Source organism: Castanea sativa, chromosome 7, assembly GCF_040712315.1.
Source record: "Castanea sativa cultivar Marrone di Chiusa Pesio chromosome 7, ASM4071231v1".
NCBI classification, from domain to species: domain Eukaryota; kingdom Viridiplantae; phylum Streptophyta; class Magnoliopsida; order Fagales; family Fagaceae; genus Castanea; species Castanea sativa.
In genome coordinates this window covers 16,826,154-16,848,883 of record NC_134019.1, presented here as the reverse complement: position 1 = coordinate 16,848,883, position 22,730 = coordinate 16,826,154, and the positions used below count along the sequence as shown (strand labels likewise).

Here is a 22,730-nt window from a genome sequence, read left to right as displayed (position 1 = left end):
GGATTTGCTAAACGACTTAAAGGCAGAATTTTGGAAGAACTGGTGGGTAAAAGTGTGATCCAAGCACCCTTTAGAAGCAGGAACGTGTGAGAAATATCTGAGGAAAAAGCTACTACCACCACATTAAAGGCCCTGCATCTACCTTCCTGGCCGCATTAATGGAGAAATGACCTCTGAACAGTAGAATTTAGCCTTCTTGCTATTATTTGAAGACTTCAAAAAGGTGGTGGATGGGACAAGTATCTAAGAGGAAGATTTGTGTAACACGTGGATGAAACAGGGAAGAAAAAGAAGTATATAAGAAGACAAGAGAGGAAAGAAGAGGAGAATCGGCTTCTTGGCTGAAAACCAAAGAATTATAATCTTTTGCTTAAGAAAGGAAATACTATATAAATTGTCCTCGGCTTACGTCCAAGGAGGGTTTTTTATCAGGACCATCTATTACTTGTATAGACAGCGGCATTCTAACCTGTTGATCAACTTTCCAACATCCCGAACCTAGGTTTCAAACCCATACTCTACAAATTTCATTGTATAAGGCTCTTTGGACCTGAGTCCATCGCTTGTTTTGGGTCCGGGTACAAATTGTGCACTTACAATATCTTTAATAAATGTTTTATTCGAAATGAGCATAAACTATTTTTATTTTACAGCATTCTCTCTCTCTCTCATAAAAAATCAAGATGCCGCACAAACACAAACAGTATTCTTCTCTTCGACATTTTTCCTCGCTACAAACATCGTCTCATGCCGCTACTGCTTTCCTAAACGATACCTGTAAGTCTGTCTTTTTTTTTTTAATCATTTTTTTAAAAAAATAAAAATTCTCATTCTCTACTAGTTCTTCTGAATTTTGGTTATGTAGTAATATTTCACTTTCTTGGTTGTTTGTTTGATTAATTTACAATAATTTTTTGGTTCTCTAATTAATAAATTTTAAAAGTGAGGCTTTGATTTATGTTTCCTCAAAATTTTTCTTAAATTAGATTACATGTTTTTTTAGTATTTGTCCAATGTGTAATTTTTGGTCCAATTAGATTTCCAAAAGTGCTTATATGGTATGATATTACTGCACTAGACATGTAGTTCAATTTCAACTAGTATTAACCAATTGGTGTCTAGTTTGCTCAATTGTGGTCGAATAAGATATCTAGGGTTGAGCTTGTAATAGTACCCACAATTCAAAAGTCTCTCTATAGCAGAAGAATGAGCGTGTTCTTGAGAGATCTTGGGGTTGAGCTCTTAATGGTACTTACAATTGGGTTCTTTTTTGATTGTTTTGTTAATTGATGACTTTATTCTATTTCTTTGGATTCGTTTGTATCAATTTATCATCTCTGGCTTTTGTTTTGGTATCATTAGTGGGTTTTGCCCTTGAAGTTTTGTGTTTAAAAGTCAATTTCTCTCTTTCATCATTTTCCCTGTAAATTAAAAATCCTTCTTACCCCATCATTTTGCTAAAACACAAATTTTTACAGTGTTTTCTGTCAAATACGACACTTGGGGGTATTTTGCAAGTAGAGTTGATTGATTGATCTGATAGGTTAGGATGCCCTAATTTTCCCCTAGGAAGCATGGGTGCGGATTCGAGTTCGGGTGTGGGTGTAGATGCAATGCGGCGACACGACAATTTTTGAAAAGTAGGACACAGGTGCGGCATGATATGTTTATTAATTAATTAATTATATTATTATTTATATTTTCTATATATTACTAAGCATTTTTTTTCATATGATAGTAAACATGTACCAATTTAAAAGTAATAGTAGATAATAAAGAGAATTGAGATGATTTTAGGGTTTTTCCTTTAAAGTTTGTTGACAAAATGGGGTTTTTTGATATAGGGTGGGTTTGGACAGGGAGGTTGCGTCTACATTTCACGTTTCTGACTTTTTTTTTTTCCCTTGCACACAGATTTCAACAGCAGACATGAAGCACTGTTCACACTGTGTGTGAACAGTAACCGCACAGTGGTGCACTGTTCATGTACTTTTCAACTTTTTTTTTTAATTAAAAAAGGGACCTGCAGCACTATTCACATATTTAAAAATTATTTTACTACAGTATTTTCAGTTTTTAGTTTTTAGCTGTATCCAAACGGACCCATAATATTTTAAGTTTCTTTTTTAACAAGAAATTTGGCCCATATTTGACCAATTTAGAACTGCTTCAGACCAAATCGAACTGAATTGGGACGACTCAGGGAAAAAAAAATCGTCCATGGACGCGCATGCAACCACGTCTGCATCGCGTGTCCGTACAAATCAGACTCGAGTGTGTTGATCAAATCTACGCACCCGTGCTTCCCAAATTTCTCCTATGTTTATTTCATATATTAGATTGGATTTTTTCCATTAATATATATGGGGCTTGACTTGGTTTTGCTTTGCAAATTTTAGTCAACTATTTTTTTTTTTGGTTGATTCAATTAATTTTTAGTTACAGCTTTACAACGTTCTTTGCCATATAAGACACTTGGGTGTTTTGTAAGAAGAGTTGATAGATCAAACCGATAGGTTAGGATCGCTTGACTTTCCCCATATTTATCTCATATTTTAGATTAAATTTTTTTGATTGTTGTATTTGAGTTTGTATTGGTTTTGTTCTGCATATTTTTGTCATCTTTTTAAAAGTATTTGGATTCAATTAGTTTTTATTTTGGATTGAACTGTAAAACTGTTATGATTCCATTAGGTTTTTCCCATAATTTTCTAGTAGCAAAATATGTTGTTAGGATTCTTTTTTTTTTGGGTTGGGAGGGGGGGGGGGGGGAGGAGAATGCTTTCTAGTTAGTTTACCTAATTTGTATTTCTGTGGTTTTTAATTTAGTTTACCTCAAAGATTACATTGTTGTGATTTTGAGGGATTTGAATTTCAAATTATGATGATTCTGAAATTGGTCATTGCAATTTCAAACCGAGTTTTTATATATGGTTTATGATCTCCATCATTTTTTCCTACCGGTGTTTGTGGGTTTTGGTGTAATAATTGATAGTAGTGGAATACCTATAATGCTGAAATACGTATCTTAATTCTTGAAATTATAGGTGACATCTTGAATTTGGTTTTACTCAACCTTCAAATGTTTTTATTTTTTATAGTTCATTTATTTAAACCTACCATGTTTTATAGATTTCAAATAATTATAATTGATTAGAGCTATTGAGTTAAATTGAAATGTTAGGATAGCCTAATTTCCCCTTTGTTACTTTTATTTTAATATGAAACTATCTCATTTGTTGATGTTAAAAAATAAAAATAAAAAATAGCACAAAAACAGTATAAGAAGATTTTCAAATACGTGCTCTTTGATTCAAAAAACAAACGTTAAAATTACTTTTGGTCCTTTACCATTTTATAATAGAAACAAAAATGGATAATGCAACAACCGCACGACAAAGAAAGCGAATGATAATGTTTGAGTTTTTTTAATATTTGATTAAGTCCTTACTAATTGCTTGATTCTGCACATTACTTTTTATTATTCATGACTAAGATTTTAGATTATGTTTATCCGATTTATATATCATAAGTTGTCATTAGAATAAGGAAAATATTATAATAATTTCTTATAATAGCTTCAAAGTCAATATACAGTACAAAGAATGCAATCTAAATTTGAACTTGATTTAATGTTAACCATTTCTTGAGGCACCATTTAATTAAAGTGTCGATCATTGCAGGGCACAAAAGATGATTTTGTATGAGAACTTAAGAACAACAAATCCAAGAAAAATAGAGATAGCACAAACCTATTTTATAGATAGCACACCTACAAGCAGGCAAGGACATATAAGTAGCTATACAACTTGAACTGAACAAATTTTAAAGTATTTTATTTATTGTGTTGTTATGTTAATTTATTGTTTTCTAATACGTAAAATGTTCCTACTTGCGCGGGATAAATGCTAGTATAATATAAAAGTTGGATCCTTAAATTAGAGGATGCACGTAAGAGTGACACATGTTCTTTTGACAATTCATATAATAATGACACATATAAAGCTGGAAGGATAACGTTATGTGACAGATAATTATTGGCACATGTCAATTTTTTATTTATTTATCTATAATATAATATAAAAGTTGGATCATCAAACTGAAGAACATGGGCGAAACCAGGATTCAAATTTAGGGAGGCCAAAGTTCTTTGTTCAAAAATTTTAAAAAGTTAGAATATTAATACTAAAGGTTGACAACAATGCATTATTAGCATTAATTTTTATTAATTTTTTGTAATTTTTTTAAAACTCAATAATAGATATTATAATCAATAATAAATTAATGCTAATAATGCATCGTTAAAGTAAATTTTTAAAAGACACCAACTGATCCAAGTGAGTAGTAGATCTTTAAAAAAATAATTTTTTTTTCAAGGATTGAGTTAAAGACACCAATTGATTTAAGTTGCTAGTGATACTAATTGGTGTGTGGATGGAGTGATTAGTGGCATAGAAGTTGTCTTTGTGACTATAGGGTGGAGTTACTTGAGAGGGACAAAAAGCTTTTAAATGAGAGGTAGAAATTGGGTAGAGGTTATTGGGCTTTTGTGATTTGTTTTGCTAGGATTTATAATTAATTTGTTATATTTTTTTTAACTTAGACCGTGTCTAAAGAATTTTTTTTATTAGCTGAAATGTGAATTTTTTTTGTAGATTTTCTTTGTTGTTCGGATTTGTAAATTGTCCAAATGTTTAGCTAAATGTTTTTCTTGATATTTTTGGGACAACTAGACAAATGATGATTTGATACTTTTTTTCATTTTTGTTTCATGGGTTAGCTTGTAAATTGTTTGGAAGAGAAGGACCAAGTATATTAATTTTAGACTCAAAAGTATATTTTTTATGCTAATATATATACTAGGGAATTTTTTTTCAAAGGTTGGCCCCCCAGAGCCTTAAGGTAGTTCTGTCCCTACTGAAGGATGCACACGATAGTACACGTTTTTTGTGTATCGCACGGTTAGCGATTAGTTAAACTAAAAGTACAAGTATATTAGTTTCCATGCATCACAATAATAATAATAATAATAATAATAATAATAATAATAATAATAATAATTCTGATTAAAAAAAAAACTAAATTACTAAAATTTATAAAAAATTGTAGTAGCATTCATTGCATGTGTGTTAAATGCCAAATATCCAAACACAATCTCAAACTCATATTTTTATATTTTAAACAACTTTACACACATTTTCACACACTTTTTTCCTCACTCAAATTTCAAAAAACTACAAAAATTTCATCTCAAACTACTCTACCAAACACACCTTAGCATTTAGCAATGTAAAATATACTAGTGATTAGATTTTATACCCTAAAGTTTAAGAATTTGGATTTCACTTCCTGAAGTTTAAGATGTTTAAATTTTACACCCTGATATTTCAAAACATGAATTTTACCCTCTAAAATTTAGGATTGTTTGAATTTTACGCTCTAAAGTTTTAGAATATATTTCAAAACATGGATTTTACCCTAAAAAATTTATGATTAGTTGAATTTCACACCCTAAATTTTGAAACTTTAAAGTATAAAATTTAAATACTACTTCAAAATTTTACGAATAAAATTTAAAAACTTCTATAATAGATGGGTAAAACCTAAATTTTAAAATATTAAAATATAAAATCTAAACATCACCAAATTTCAACGAGTGACGGTCAAATTCTGAAACTTTATCGCGTAAAATTCAATAACCACGAACTTATTAATTTACAATTTACCCTATTTTTTATTCGAACTTTTCTCTCTTCCGTTCTCAGCTTTCTCCCACAGCCTCGCATTCTCAAGTCTCAGCCTCTCCTCTCTTCCCCTCTCTAGAGTACACCGTTGTCCTCGTCTGCCGCCGATCTCATCAAGCAGCAGACATCACAGCGCCGCCACGTCGCTCCCCCCGCCTCCGATCTCACCAGCTAAAATTTTGGTACCAAACAAAACCATCTAAAACTATTCTTATTTTACATCTCTCTCTTATTATTATTATTATTTTTTATTATCAAAAATAGCACGCCGCCGCACAAACACAAACGCAGTGTTCTTCTCTTCGACCTTTTTATAGTTCTTCTGAATTTTGTTTATTATTTCATTTTTCTTGGGTGTTTGTTTCATTAATTTACAATAATTTTTCTTGGGCGTTCTCTAATTAATAATGTTAAAAAGTGAGCCTTTTTTATTTCTGTTTCCTTAGATTTTTTTCTTAAATTAGATTACATGGTTTCTAGTATTTGTCCAATGTGTAGTTTTTGGTCCAATTAGATTTACAGGAGTGTTTATATGGTATGGTATTACTGCACTAGACATGTAGTTCAATTTCAACTAGCATTAACCAATTGGTGTCTACTTAGCTCAACTGATAAAGTCTCCTGTTGTGGAATAAATTATCTGGGGTTGATCTCGCAAGAATGAGCGTGTTCTTGGGCGATCTTAGAAACATAGATAGGGTCAAATACATTTCTGTTTAATCCATTGACCTGCAACTAGTTAGGAACCTGGTTGAGTTGGTTCAGGGCATCGCTCTTTGATGATAAGAGTCGAACTCATGTATAGAAAGTAGATAATGATTTGTATTGTTAAGTTGACTCATGCCGTGCGTGCTTATCTCTCTAAGTATAAGCTTTTGAATGCTAAATCTAGTCTCAATCTCTTGGAGCATGATCCCCCATTGCTTTGTGTGTGGTCTTTGTTTGAGTAGATAGATGCTTTTGGGTTGTTTTCCTTTACTGATTTTGCTTAATCAATGTACTTTTAGCGTTTAATTTTGGTGTTTTGTTGTACACTCCTTGTGTACTTGGGTGGCACCTTTTCAGCCTTTTTTTTAATGAAATTTTACTTTTAAAAAAAAAAAAATCAAGTCTTTATACCTTGTTTAAAATATTTATTCGCTTCAAATTCTCGACATAATTATAAATCCCATTTGGCTGGCTGCAATTGTTTCTCTGATTCCAAGGGAGTATACTTTTTTGTGCATTACACAGAGTAGAGCAGGTGCCTATAACTATAGTTAGGCTTGGCTGGCCTTTTGTAAGTTGAATAGGTTCATTTTAAACTGTTTTTAAATAGTTTAGAATAATTGAATCAGTAAATAGGTATTCTGTGGCTGCTGTAAGCATTTGATAGCAGCAGCCCATGCATGATATCCCCTTGGGTTCAAAAACTGTTTGTGGACTGGCGAGGTTAGGTGTCACTAATATACAAAATCTGTGTTACCTTACTCATCTGTAGTCCACTTCTTTGTTATTTTAACTTCAATTTCAGTGATTTTTATACAATATTATTCTGAATCTGATTGCTAGGCATAATAGGAAGAGCTAAAAGGGAAGAGTGAGGGAGCAATGAAGCTGAACGTGGACGCCTTGAGATATCTCTCCAAAGATGATTTTAGGGTTCTTACTGCTGTCGAAATGGGGATGCGCAATGTCTGTTTCTCTCTCTCTCTCTCTTTATTATTTTTTAGTTATTGTTTGTTTTGTTTTGGCTTTCCTTTCCATTATTTAATCGGGTAAAAATTATCCTTTGCTTTCAGCATGAAATTGTACCTGCAGAACTTGTTGACCGCATTGCCTCTCTCAAGTACGCCTTTCCTTCTTTTTTCTTCTTACAAATATTGTCTTTTTCCTTCTCAACCCCTTGCTTGAATTGGATTCTTAAATCCATAATCAGTGGGCTAATATTTCACTAATAAGAAACGTTTGTGAAGTAATATTTCATGCTCATTATATTTGTATTGTCTCTTCCCTACATGCAGGCATGGCGGCACTTACAAAGTTTTGAAGAATTTGCTCAAGCATAAGCTCTTGCACCATGACTCTTCCAAATGTGAGTCTGCGTGCTGCTTTTAGCTTGAATTGTGTAACATAGGTGGACCCAATTTATGTTTTGCTATCCTGTCTTATTATCTGTTCTTATCTGCTGCTAGATGATGGGTTTCGGCTCACCTACCTTGGTTATGATTTTCTTGCTATTAAAGCACTGGTTAATCGCGGAGTGTTTCTGTCTGTTGGACGTCAAATTGGGGTTGGAAAAGAGTCTGGTATTTTTTCTTATCTTGCTAGGCAAAACCTCTTCTAGTATATTAGCGGTATATTACTTGATTAATCGTTGCATTTTTTTTCTTTAAGATATCTTCGAGGTTGCCACGGAAGATGGTACAGTCCTAGCCATGAAACTACACAGACTTGGAAGAGTTTCTTTTAGGGCTGTCAAATCTAAGCGAGATTACTTGAGGCATCGTAGCAGTTTCAATTGGCTGTATTTGTCCCGGCTTGCTGCAGTCAAAGAATTTGCTTTTATGAAGGTTCTTCACTGTTGTAATTTAGCCATTTGTGTGCTTTACCTTTTTAATTAGATGATTGTCATGCCTATTGATGTTGGTTTCCCACTTGTGCTCTGCTCAATCAGGCCTTGGAAGAACACGGTTTTCCTGTTCCAAATGCTGTGGACTGTAATAGGCATTGCGTGATCATGTCACTTGTCCAAGGTTACCCTCTGTAAGTGTTTCCAATTCATTTTACTTTGAAACTCATATCTCAATTTGTATTACATGTTTATTTTCCTTCTAAATTAACCTTCAGATGTAAATTTCCTTACTACTTTGATGATTATGAAAACCCAGTCCATCGTGAATTTAAAATTATTTTATGTTTAATTACATGTTGAAGAACCATAGATAGAAAAACAGTCAAACTTTTTTTTATTTATTAAAATGTAACAACTTATAGGCTTCTTCATATTTTTAGGTTTAAAAATAGGCAAATTCTTTTATAGGTGTCTAAACTAGTGTTGCACATCCAATGAGCTCTAGTTTTATTGACACTTTCTTCCCTGACAAAAATGGAGGGTGAGATCGTGGTTTCAAGACCCATTGCGTGTGTGTAATGTACCAACTTTATATATATGCAAGCCAGATACACCAAATTTAAATAGAAGACATGTCCTAAAAACATAGGAGATTTCCTTCCAAACAGTACATAAGCATGGTTTTCTCTTACTCTAAGTTGTAAGCATTCTCCATAACCTGCATCATGCAGCATTGTCATTTCACATATGCAGACATGAGGAATATATCCTACAATCTCCTCAAATAACTTATTTTATGTAAGCCATTTGACATAAGTTATATTAATTATAAAGTTGTGCTTTCAATTTCATGTACTCTTTTATTTTATTTATAAAAAAATAAAAAAATTCTTTCATGTTTTGTTGATATAGCTATTTTCCTCCTTTTTCCATGTGATAGGAATCTTGACAAGTGTCAGTTGAAAATTCGGTGACATGGCATTTGTCAACAATTATTAACTGAAAATTACCATGAAAGTTATTGTGGTCAAATATCAAAAGTGCTGTAATCTCAGAATCTGATTTTTATAGTAATGTTACAATGGATTCCTCCTTGTCCTACATGTCCTCCCTTTCTCTCTTCTTTCCTTTGGCTCCTTGTTTTTCCTACTGTTTTGGATTATTTTCCTAAAGATAAACAACAACTCCATTGAGCAATGGGAGATTGCATCTTATCAATCATTTCTATCTGATGCAGTGTACAGGTTAAGCAATTGCAAAATCCAGAGATGGTTTTTGAAAGGATCATTGGTCTTGTTATTCGTTTGGCAGAACATGGTCTCATTCACTGTGACTTCAATGAATTCAATATTATGGTATGCAATTAAGGCACTCTGCAGTACCATTTCTTTGCATCTTAAGAGCTGTATAATTAGGAACCTAACAAGTGGTTTGCCATTTTCTTGTCTTATTTCTCAACACGTGTACTGGTTATTATTGCATTCATTGGATTGGCTCGTTGGTTTATATCCAAATTCTTTTTATCAGCTTCCACATTCAGTTTATTAGTGAACTAGTAATTATTTTTCAATTTTTGTGCTTTGTAGATTGATGATGATGAGAAGGTTACCATGATTGATTTTCCACAGATGGTATCTGTAGACCATCGTAATGCACAAATGTAAGAAAAATTGCTTCTTCCAATGCAGTATCAGTTATCATTTCATTCGTTTATTTCTGATCACTGTTTTTTCTAATAGCAAATCACTACATTTGATATATGTGAATTTTTTGTTGGAAACATTACTCTCATCTCTTAATATGTTCACATTTTTCAGGTATTTCGATCGTGATGTTGAATGCGTCTTTAAGTTTTTTCGCAAGAGGTCAGTAGGTGTTCTGGTGCAATCCTTGGATGCATTGGCTCCATTTTAGATTATTGGGGATTTTTTTAATTGTCTGAATTATAATATCTGACTCAAATTCTTAAGAGCTATTCTAGTTATCTTCTTGAGACAAGTCCGATGGATTTTTTGTCGCCATCTAGTTGATAGTTCTTGGAAATTAGCTTTTCCAAAAAAATATTGGGGCGTAAGGCTGTGTACCAATTGAGATATTATCAAGTGTAACGGGCATACATAATTCTCCCCCTTCCCAACATGGGGGTGGACCCTGCAAGCATGGGACCCACCCCAATGTGAGGGGGTGCTGTATATGCCTGTTACACCAGATATCAACTCCTACCAATCACCTCTATCAGACCCCACAGAAGTGTGAGCTTTTGTGCATTATTACACAAAAGCTCAACTGTTAATTGCTTTAGAATGTATTGATAATAGATTGAAGACCGGTGTTCTAGGTGTGTTGTGTAAGTTGGATGAGAAGGCGTATGACCATGTGAGTGAGGGTTTTTTAATGTATATGCTTCAGCGTTGTGGGTTTTCAGACAAATGGAGAAAATGGATAATGTGTTGCATCTCAACTGATAAATTTTCCATTTTGCTCAATGGTATACTTCTTTGGAAGCTCTAGGGGGATTCGGCAAGGGGACCCCTTGTCTCCGTTGCTATTTGATATTGTTATGGAGGCTTTGAGTCGTATGTTGGATGTGGTGGCCACTACTAGACAGTTCTCAAGCTTCTCTGTAGGTAATACGGCTGGTAACTCGGTGATGGTGTCTCACCTTTTATTTGCTGATGACTCCCTTATTTTTTTGTGATGTTGATCCTACGCAAATAGCTAGTTTGAGGGCAATTTTGGCTAGATTTGAGGAGGTCTCAGGCTTAATGATTAACTTGGGGAAATTTGAGTTGGTTCCTATTGGTGTGGTGCACAATATGGATGTTTTGGTGGGGATGTTGGGTTGTAGGCAATCCTCTCTTCCATTGAAATATTTGGGACTTCCATTAGGTGCTAAATTTAAGGAGTTGCCAATTTGGAATCCCATTTTGGAGAAGATGGAGAGGAGATTAGCAGGGTGGAAGGTTGTATTTATCGAAGGGGGGTAAGGTAACTCTTATTAAAAGTACTCTTTTCTCTTTACCTGCTTACTTTCTTTCCGTTTTGCCTTTACCTAGGACGGTGGCAAATCGTATAGAGAAATTACAACGAGACTTTCTGTGGAGTGGTATTAGTGGTGAATCTAAATTGCATTTAGTCAATTGGGCGAAGGTTTGTAAGCGGCTGCAGCTTGGAGGGTTAGGTATTAGACACTTGAGGAGTTTTAATTCTGCCTTGTTAGGGAAATGGTTATGGAGGTATGGCATGGAGACCGATGCTCTATGGAGGAGGGTTATTGAGGTGAAATATGGGAATGATTGAGGTGGTTGGTGCACGAAAAAGGTGACCAGTGCTTATGGTGTTAGCTTGTGGAGATATATTAGAAGTGGTTGGCTGAATTTTTCTAGACTCCTTTAGTATGATGTGGGGGATGGTACTAGAGTGAAGTTTTGGAAGCATGTGTTGTGTGGAGATCGTACTCTCCAAGAGACCTTTTCAGAACTTTATTGTATTAGCAGGACAAAGGATTCTTCAGTAGCGGAGGTTATGTGTTGGTCTGGGAGGATTCATTGAGATGCTAAATTCCGTCGTCCTCCACAAGATTGGGAACAAGAATCCTTTGATCTGTTTTTGGATATGGTCTACTCTTCGACGGTACGAGGATTGGGTCTTGATCGGGTTTGTTGGAAGCCAGCTAGGAGTAGAGGTTTTGAGGTTTGAGGATTCTATCTTTCCCTCTACCCTCGTATCCTTCCCTTGGAGAATGATTAGGCATTCGAAGGTTCCTCCAAGGGTAGCTTTCTTTTCTTGGTCTGCTTCCTTAGGTAAGATTTTAACAACAGATAACCTTTGCAAAAGACGTGTGCTAGTTCTTGATTGGTGCTATATGTGTAAGAGTTGTGGGGAGTCAGTGGATCATCTTCTTCTTCATTGCCCCATAGCTTGTGAGTTGTGGTCGTTGGTGCTCTATTTGTTTGGTATCCACTGGGTTATGCCTCACAAGGTTATTGGGTTGTTTAAGTCGTGGCAGGGTACGTTTGGACGACATCGTAACATAGATTTGTGGAGACTCGTGCCTCATTGCTTGTTATGGTGTATTTGGCGTAAAAGAAATGCTAGAAGCTTTGAGGGATGTGAATGCTCTATGTTAGAGATTAAGGCTTTATTTTTACACACTCTCCTCGATTGGAGTGTGGTCTTTTGTCATATTTCTTGTTCTTCCCTTCCTGTTTTACTTGATCATTGTAACCTTGGTCCTTGATTTGTGCCCCCTTAGTACATTCCCTATGTACTCGAGTTGGCTGTTTTTCGTTGTTAATAAATTTTTCGTTACTTATCAAAAAAAAAAAAAAAATACAAAATATTTTATCTTATTGATAATTCACGGGATTTTTGAATTTCTTATTAGGTTGAGTTCTTTTTTTTTTTTTTTTTTTTTTTGGGATAGGTAATAAAAGTTTTGTTGATAGCCAAAATGCAATGTGTTGACGATTGTAAACACACAGCAAAGAAAGAATACAACTACAACCTGTGCCCCCCTCCCTTGGGTGATTACCTGTCAACAACTCCTGGTTTTACAGGAGTTGTGCATCAGTCAATATGGGGTTAGTTTTAGGGTTGAGAAAAGTTTGTAAATCATGGAATATAATTAGGAAAACATTGTGGACAACTGGTGGTAGGGAAACATTGTATAAGTAGACTTTGATTTATGTTTAAATTAAAGCATGTAATCGGATATATGGTGTAGGATTATTTTAGTCTTTATACCATAAAACTGTGTGATTCCTCTCTGTCCAGAAATACTAAAGAAGGGCAAAATGATAACTCAGTCATAGGAGTTCCTATCTGCAAGGCAAAAGAAATTCGACTGCTGATTAAAGAAGTGTTTCTTTGTAACCAATGAGGTTTGCCTCACATGGTGTCTCCCCTTGTAAAAGCAAGGTTAAGGGTGATGTAATGGGTTCAAGACCTATCCCATGTGTGTAATTTATCAATAGAACAAACAAAGAATATCTGTGGAAAATCCAAGCAATACGTATTCTGTAACTGGTTGAAAATCCAAGCAATACCTATTTTGGAGGTGGATGGGCTGCTATATGAGGAGGAATCAGAGTTGGTTGACCAAGTAGTATGTTTTTATCAGAAATTGTATCAGGAGACACAGGAGTGTAGACCTATGGTTGAGGGCTTGGAGTTTGAGCATGTTGTTTTACTCTTCTTTGTACTTCTTGGCTGCTTTTTGATTTTTCGCATGAAGTAGTTTTTTTTTATGATAAAATTTTTCTTCCTTATCAAAAAAAGAAACTCTATGACACAAGTTAATCATTGAACTCTTCATAGAGCTGAATGAGAGTAAAGAGTTCTAAATAGCTAAAAGATTTTATGTTTGGGTTCAACACTTCATTGTACATTTTATACATGTAAACTGGCTTCAAGCTTAGGTTTTTATGCTAATGGCTTTCATAAAAATCCCTTTTCTTAATTTTTTGTATGCATGGTCAATCTCTTTCTTTGTCTTTCAGGTTCAATATGTCATTTCATGAAATTCCAGATGATATTGATGATTCAGAGGTAGACATGGATGAAAGTGGCAGGCCTTGCTTTTCTTCAATAGCAAAAGGTTCTGGTTTTCTAGACAAGGACCTAGCAGCCAGTGGGTTTACTAGAAAGGATCAAGAAGACATCGAGAAGGTATGGACTTGGAATTAAACCAATTTGAGCATTAATCCATAGACTTGGAATAGACCCTTTTTGCACCAAAATATGCACTGGATTGCATCCATTTGCAACAGTTAGATTAAGCTTGAGCACTCACTTTTGCTTTTGTTTTGCCCTTTTTGTTCAACCTGGTCAACTTGTTTCAGTGTTTGTCTCTAAAAATCCTCTGGTGGAATCCTCCAAATAATTTCCTCTAAATATTGAAGATGATTGGTATAGATCATGAAGATGAATGTCTTGGAGGCAAGTTTTGTGTGAATGGTTCATGGGGTGGTGCTTTTAAATTCAATTTTTTCTTGTCCTGTAGTTTTCTTTGGCTGGGTTTCTGACCTTAGTGGTTGTTGAAAATACATGTATGTTGTCTCAAATCATACCCCCCACTCCCTGTATGTGGTATAAATTACAAAAATTTCAATTTCTACCATTCCTCTTGTTTTATTTCCCTTTCTTATAAGATAAAAGACAAGAGGCAGAAAATAAATTGAAAGCTTTATCTTTTTTATTTAAATAAATAAATAAATAAAAACTTCACTGATAAAAACATATATAAGATAAAAATTACTACATAAGTCAAATAGGATACTCAAATACTTTTTTGTATCTTGAGTTAAAAAAAAAAAAGAAGCTTATATTATATTCTATTAAGTAAAAGAGTAAAAGAAAAGACGACTAAATAGTAATTACAATTATATGATAATTAAAGGGCTAATAAATAAGAAAGGAGCAATAATCAACTTCTTGTTTTATCAAGAGGAATTCCATTTCATTTAGAAGCTGGTATGGGAATTAGTGTTGTGAGTGCAATATCCCAGTGGGGATGTGTATATGGGGCTGGTTGTTGTTGGAGCAGCCTAAAATCAATGCCATTGATTATCTTGACCCCATGGGCCCTCCATCAGAAAAATAACATGGTACTATTTATTGGCTTTCAGAGGTTTAAGATCTATAGATATTTTCCATTTGATGCATTCTTCCTTCTTTTTTGAGAAAATTTGAATCACCTTGGAGATCCTAGTTTGCATAGTTTGGCTGAATAGCTGTTAGGATCAGCTCAAGTTCAAGATATCTCTCAAATTTTCTTTCTTTGGAAGATTAAGACAACTGTTTGTAAGCAAGTGTTCTGCTGGTTGCCATTGGGTAACGTACTGTGGGTTATTCTGAGTAGTAGGTTCAGGTGATTGTCTGCTTTTCCAGTTTGTCACTATTACTATCATGGTGATATTATTTGTATTATAACCAAAAATTTGTCTGTCCACTTTTCCTGCTTTAGTTTCAACTCTTTTATTAGTTCCATGCATTTTTTATTTAATCCTTGTCTTGTCCATCACTCATTTTTGTGTTGTCATTTAATTGACACTCATTGAATGAAGATGTCCTTTTAATTTCTAATCTTTTACTTATCAAAAAAAAAAATTCTAATCTTTAGACCAATCACTCTAATTTGATGGGGCCATGTGTTAATCACACTATGGAAGTACTTCTCCATGCCATCAAGCTACTTTGTATATTAGCAATAATCTTTTCATTCTTCCTAAAAAAGTAAACCAAATTGATGAAATTAATTACTTGTGAAAGTTGAGAGAAATGGTCACATCTTGGGCACTTTTGAGCACAAGTCTTTAATCTTCCATGTATCTTTTGTAAGTTCAGGTTATCTCTCTCTCCATTCTGTTACCACAGCTGAACCTCTGTAGTGGTCTGATCAACTAGTATAACGACACAATCGTAGGCTAAGTGACCAATCTATCAAATCAATATGCATCAAACACACCTTCTATATGTTTGTCGGTTTGTTTGTAACCAATACAGATCCAGATTCATCATATATAACTTTTGTGTTCTTTCTGCATAATTGTTGGTTTGAGTTATGTTTAGTTAACGGTAAAGGGTGTAGATGCTTTGCTTGTGGAGCGTGTAGCCAGAAAGGAATTCCGAAGTTTTACTTTTTTGGATATTCTTTTCTTCTTGCACTGTTTCTTAAATGTGCATGTGGTAAGCTCTAAAAGGGGCTCCAACGCCCTTTCCTTCCCTTGGAAAGAAATTTGGGGTGTGAAAGCCCCACTATGGGTCTCCTTTTTCGTGTGGACAGTGGCATTGGGGAAGATTCTTGTGATAACCTCATTAAGAGAGGCTATACATTAGTAGAGTGGTATTGTATGTAACGGTTTTGTGGAGAGACGGTGGACCACCTTTTGATTCATTGCATGGTTGCTTAGAATTTGGGGAGTTTTGTCTTTAGGTGCTTTGGTATCCATTGGGTGCTATTGGGGAAGGTGATGTATGTCATGTTTGGTCGTAGGAATTGGGTGGGTAAGTATTCCTCCACTATTTGGAATATGGTGATTTTGTGTTCAAAGTGGACTATTTGGAAGGTATGTAACCAATGTACATTTGAAGTTGTGGAGTGTATGTGGATCCTGTTGCTAGTAACTTTCTCTAGTTCTTTATTAGCTTGGTCCTGAGCATGGGGTTTTACACATTGTGTTTCTATTTCAATGTTTTTGGAATCTTTTCCCTTTTGTACATAATTTTCTTTGTAATTCTTTAGACTTCTTCATGTTGCTCATGAGGTTTTTTATTTTATTTTTTATTTTTTAGTAATACTATTCTTATCCATCTAAAAAAGTACGCATGGTAGGCTTTCTATCAGTTTGTAGGGCTATTTCTTAGCATGGCTTGCACTTCGCTTATTATGAAATATGTTTGAAAATCATATTCCTCATCTATGATTCTGAATCAATGCAATTGAACAATTAATATTGTATGCAGTTCGTTGAAGGAGGGATCGAGAAGGATGCAGATTCGGGTGATGAAGAAAATGAAGATGGAGGACTTGCATCTGAGTTAAATGAATCGGACATAAGTGGTGTTGATTCTCTGCATTTGGTAGAGCAGGTAAATTTTTTTGGACAATTAGAGCATGCATATTATTCGTAAGTGTTCACTTTAATGGAGCAGTTTGTGCAATCTATCTCGCAAAATTGTCCATGGCTGAGGCCTTAAGGAAAGATCTAATAGATGGGATGAGGATGCTTATATGTGTGAAGTTTTGCTTCGTGAGAAAAGCACTGTTAATGCTAATTGGCAATTGCATCAACCTTTGAATTTGCACAGAATAAAACTAAACTCACTTCTTTTATGGGATTTATGGGATAATATTTACTGATTGAGCTGTGAACAATTGAATTATAACTTGTAGAATTAAGATGTTTGGGCTTGGCAAGAAAGGTGGGTTGTTAAATGTATAAAAATAAAATGTGGGCAATTTGGTGCTAGATAAATAGTAGAACATTTGACAGAATTGAGCATCCTAATCATGTCATCAGTCTTTGCTGAGGACATTGTATGATTGGAATTCTGCCCTGGTTAGCACTCCCCACATTATTTTTCTTGAGTTAGAGTATTCTAATGTGAGATTGTTATTTTTTAAGTGGTTCAATCTACATCCTGTGTATGTGAACCTTATCCTTTTTTGACTAAATTGATTTTTTATATAATAAAAGTAGTATTCTGCTCATTCAAAAAAGGAGGGTGTTGGCCTCTCATCAAACACCCACTAGGTAATTATAGGGAGGAATCCCTGGGGTGGTTCCAAGATGTTGGTTAGGAGTTTTGGACCAGGATCTCATGAGGCCTTGGGAGCCACTAGAACAACCCCTTTGGGTTGTTAATCTATGCTCTTGGTCCAGAATAATACCATACTGTTTTGATCTAATTTAATCTTAACCTGTATACTCTAATATGACTTGGGCAACTTGCTGATTTCTGTTTAGAGCAAGAGAATAAGCATCTGGTCGGCTATGTGTGTTGTGTTTATCAAATTTGGGCATGGATACATGGTTTAAAATTTGGTGATGTTTTGGAAGATCTTGCAAAATAATGAAAGATGGGTAGCCTAGTGAAACCCAGTTCTTGAGTCGAAACATGTGAATATGTTTTGCCAATAATTTTTAAAATTGTATACTACTGTTAAAAAGTCACCTCATTTGTAGCATCCATAGAGCTTAGTCTTTATTTTATGATTGTATAGATTATATTGTTCGATTGCTATTGTAGATGAATTTTTTATATTAATGTATGCCAACGTAATACTTTCCAGTTTCCACATAGAAGTCTACTATATTATTCTTTGAAATGCATAAATAGGGAGATTTGTGATCTTCCTATTACTTAGAAATCATAGAAATATTCTGTAGGATTAATGGAAATTAATGCGTTGCCATTTGCACAAGACATTTGTTCCGCTTGCAAAATAATCATTGACTAAGGTATTGGAATCTTTGAATTTGGAAGTACCCATTTGAATGGCCAAATAAAGCCTGATTTAATACTTTGCATGGTTTGGGATTGTTTCAGGGCGGTAGTTTATTTTTTAATGTTTCAACATCAAATTCTGCACCACATATTTTCTTGTTTTTTATTTTTATTTTTTGAGCCTATAATTTCTCTCTTCTGTATCGTTTTCTTTTAGATTATCCTCATTGAATATTGTAATTTCTTATGTGAAATAAATTTCAGCCGACATTAAATTGTGATGTGGATGGAAGAGGAGAGGAAAATGAACAAAAAACTGAAGCAGGTCAAACCAATGGACCTGAAACTCAAGATGCAAGTGACGAGGTATACTTATCATTTCATGATCTCTTATTGCTTTTTTAAAAATCCTAGATTTTGTTCATGACTTCAGTTTTTTATCTTTAGTAAAGAGTTTAGGTTCTCATAATGTATGTTTGATGTCATATGCCTAAAATAGAATTTTACTGTTCACTGCCAATATTCCTCTTTTCATCTTCAATCTTTTGAGTCCAATACACTAGCTCATATTCTCAGTCCTAAGAAGACTATTTGATTAAAGGAAAAATACTTTAGAAGCCTATGCGTTGCTCATTCTCTTCCATTGATCTAGGGAAAATGATATATAAATAGTAGTTCCAACTAAGAAAACTGGTATGAGAAAAAAAACATCATTATTGTTAATATAAGGGGAAAAAGCTAGGAGTTGTTACATTTTTTTATTGGCAATTTAATACCGGTGGGTCTAAAACCCACGTCCTTAACCTTCACATTGCTTTTACAACAGGAGATGTCATTTTAACTAGAGCTCATTGGCTAGAGCTGCTATGTTGTTTGAGATTTTTCAAACATCTTTGTTATCTATTAAAAGCCATTGTTGGAATGCAATGCCAATTTAATGTTTGTTTTTCCAGGAGGAGGATAATGAGACCATGATTAGTAAAGACGCTGAATTGACAAAGCGTTTGAGAAATCAAAATCGCCGTGTCATAGCATCAGTGCGTGGAGGACGAAAGAATCTTGCCTCTAGAAATACCTACAAAGACAAGGGTGGTAGGTCCTCTCATAATTCTAAAATCCAGAAACAATTGAGCAGCTGGTGAAGTTTGTGGAGAATAACCACGTCTTCCTAGGCATGGATGCATGCCTTTCACTTTGAAACAAGATCAGTGATGGGAAGAAAATCGATTGGATTTACTTTTGTGTCTATCACGGGCTTGTTTCAATAATTTTTATGAAAATTGTAAGGGCCTTGATTGTATAATATAGGCTATTAGGGGTAGTAGCTTGCATTGTTGAGAGTATGTATTACATAATTATTATCCATATAGGTTGTACTAATCCACAAAGCTCCAAATTTTGCTGGTTATTGGAGAGGTGATTGGTAGGCAGCTTCACTCCTTACTTGTCCCCTTTTTTTTTGGTGTAAGGCGCCTTTCATCGTATTAAGGCTCAACCTTTGATCTTCTTTGTTAGTTAGGGTAATCTATACCCTCTTTTTTATTGAATAAATCTGCTTATTCATAAATAAAATATAAAGAGAGAGGAAGAGATTGTTAGAATAATTTAATGGGTCTGCTTAATTGATGTCCAACTAATGTAAATTGTTGTTGAGAAGAATAGAGAGGAAAAAAAAGGTTGAGAAGAATAGAGGGATAATGCCTTGTTTAAATCCTTTTTATTTATTTATTCAGATTTTGAAAACCTTGGGAGGACTTGGAATTTGGAAAATTTTGGAATATTGTTAAAATGTCTACACTTAAATTTTGCATATTATTTAACCTGAAAATGAGTAAAAGTATGCTAAATCATTCTCCTATCCTATGTGGTCAACTTTTGCATATTAATGCTTGCTACAGTACGTAGAAGCAATAATTTCCACCATAATATATGTTGTTGATAAGTATATATTGTATATTAGAAAACTTGAGGTAATGAAATTATATTTCAACTCCACTATCGTTCTTAATTTCTGAAATGTTTTCTACTATAAAGTAACAAAGCAAATTTTAAGAAAGTAAAATAACTTGGAGTAACACTATTTATTTTCTGAGATATTTTCTACTATAAAATAACAAAGCAAGTTTTAAAAACGTAAAATAACTTGAATTAACACTTTTTATTATCTGAAAACATAGAGAGCTTGTGACAGACTTCTGTTCAATGGAATTGCCTAATATCTTTGCTTTGCAGTAATATAACCTACATTTTTCAGTTGTAGAGAAATGCTACAACTAGGAAATGTTTTACAAAATCTTATTTTTTTTAAAGTAGGGCATTGTCTACACTTGTTAGTGTACATCGTCGGTACACATCACACATTTCATTTGTTAGTTTACATATATTTATTGTTTTATAGTTTATCCAAATCAATAAAGTAGCATTCTTCTCATTTGTATATTTGTTGAGTTGAGTGGGCTAAAATTCTCATGCATTTCTTTGGCTTAAAATGAGAAGGCATTTCCTACATCCATTCCTTGGTACTAAGATTTCAATTCAGAGAATCCATGATCACTATAGGTTAAACTAAGTTGAATCATGACATTTTTCTCAACAAAATTTTTTTTTTTTTTTGAATAATGACATGTAAAAGTGTCAAGTATTAGAAGCTTATATGAAAAAATAGGACAAAGTCAACCAAATATAAAATTTTATTTTTTAATTTTAGGTGAATGAAGGGAAGATATATGGAATGTGATGAAAATGTGCTGCAATAACAAAATTACTATACAATATATTAACTTGAAAATGAATCTATTTTTGAATACAAAAATCTTACTTGATTTTTGAAAACTAGAATAGTACTTCAAACTTTGATATTCATTTACAAATTTCAAAATGTTACAATGATAATTTTGGAGGTTTTGATAAATATGTGTTTGAAATGAAAGGGAACTTAGGACTCAGATAAGTTGTTGTTTTTTCAATTATGTCCCTTAAAACTGATATGAATGCCTTTTAGGCTTACAAAAGTGAACACGAATGGAAAAAATATCAATAATACAATGAACAGTCATGTACGTTATTGAGCAACAATGAACAACTTCTGTCAGCTATGATTTCTTGATACATCCAAAGCACTGCAAATAAACAGCAGTCAAAATAATTACTGCAATGATTTGTCTTCAGTAATTTCTTTATACTATCAAGACGGATACAGTATTTGTCTTCACTTCAAGTTTTATGACCGAGCATCTAAAATTAGGGTCTCTTTAGATACCACTTATTACTGAAAATTAAAAATACTGTAGCAAAATAATTTTTAAATGTAAGAATAGTACCGTGGGACCCAGATTTAAAGTTGTTTTTGCTGAAATTCATACTTGTGGGTCCTATGAACAATGCACGGGACCCATAGAATAACGCCAAACGCAGAGCAAAATAATTTTTCTGTGCAATCCAAACATACACTTAAGGTATGTTTAGATACCGCTTATTTTGCTAAAAACTAAAAATACTGTAGCAAAATAATTTTTAAATGTGTGAGTAGTGCCGTAAGACCCATTTTTAATGAAAGTTTTGCTAGAAAAAGAGGTGTGGGTCCCGTGAACAGCGCATGAGATCCACTGAAAGTGCATTGACTTTGCTGAAATGCACTTCTCAAAAAAAAAAAAAAAATGCAAAAGCAAGGATAGTGCTTTTCAGCACTATCCAAATGGGTATTTAGTAGTCGTTATGGAGTTAATTCAACTAATAAATTATATTATTGTCTAATAAAGTCATTTCGAGTTTTTTTTTTAAAATTTTTTGTAAAAAGTTTCTTATTAGTTTTACTAATTGTTTTAAATTTAAAATATTAAAAAAAAATGTAAATACCACCTCATTTTGGCATCTAATTGTGTGATTTGGACGGATAGTAACAAAGCGACTACATTGATCACAAGTAGAACCTATATGACTGAAATAAATATTTAAATTAAATATTTAAAAAAATTAAATGGTATAATTTATAAGGGTATGCGTTAGTAAATCTCATTTATAATTTAGTATAAGAATATTTATTGATAGGTCCATCCTAAAATTGGGCCTAAGATCTAGGTCCATCCGACCCAATGAATGCAAGCTACTGCGGCCCGGCAAAGAAAAAAAAAATCATTTTTTGTCATCATTTCTTTTTTGATAGGAAATGTTTTGTCATATTCAGTCACTGGTCAGTGTAAAAACGAAAACGTCAAAATCTTAAATCCACAAGTTGGGCTTATATTATTAAGTCAATTAGGTGGGCCATACAGCCCAAGACCTTTGAACACACGGGCGGACAAGACTGTAGCAGAAAAAAAAAAAATGATAAGAGAGGTCGGCAACTGTGTCTGTAACGACTAGTCGATTGCCAAACTGCCAAACTGCCAAACAACCCCTCCTCTAATAATTATTATAAAAAAATTTAAAATTTAATTTCACAATTTACTAATTTGTGCTATATTTTTCTACCCATTAATACT

General features: G+C 33.7%; 1 protein-coding gene across 3 annotated transcripts; it reads left to right on the top strand.

Moving 5' to 3' along the window:
- Window positions 1–5,740: 5,740 nt before the first annotated feature.
- On the top strand, window positions 5,741–19,821 carry LOC142643703 (serine/threonine-protein kinase rio2). Of its 3 annotated transcripts, none has more exons than XM_075818411.1 (14): window positions 5,741–5,926; window positions 7,296–7,418; window positions 7,526–7,572; window positions 7,748–7,818; window positions 7,970–8,032; window positions 8,121–8,296; window positions 8,401–8,489; window positions 9,536–9,653; window positions 9,885–9,958; window positions 10,116–10,163; window positions 13,800–13,968; window positions 16,765–16,890; window positions 18,514–18,615; window positions 19,203–19,821. In XM_075818411.1, exons 2-14 carry the CDS (start codon window positions 7,335–7,337, stop codon window positions 19,389–19,391), a joined length of 1,356 nt encoding a protein of 451 aa, XP_075674526.1. In that variant the 5' UTR covers window positions 5,741–5,926; window positions 7,296–7,334; the 3' UTR covers window positions 19,392–19,821. The 3 variants fall into 3 exon arrangements, with proteins under 3 accessions (XP_075674526.1, XP_075674524.1, XP_075674525.1); XM_075818409.1 differs by having other exon boundaries at window positions 7,919–8,032; XM_075818410.1 differs by having other exon boundaries at window positions 5,775–5,926; window positions 7,305–7,418; window positions 7,919–8,032.
- The last annotated feature ends 2,909 nt before the right edge of the window (window positions 19,822–22,730 follow it).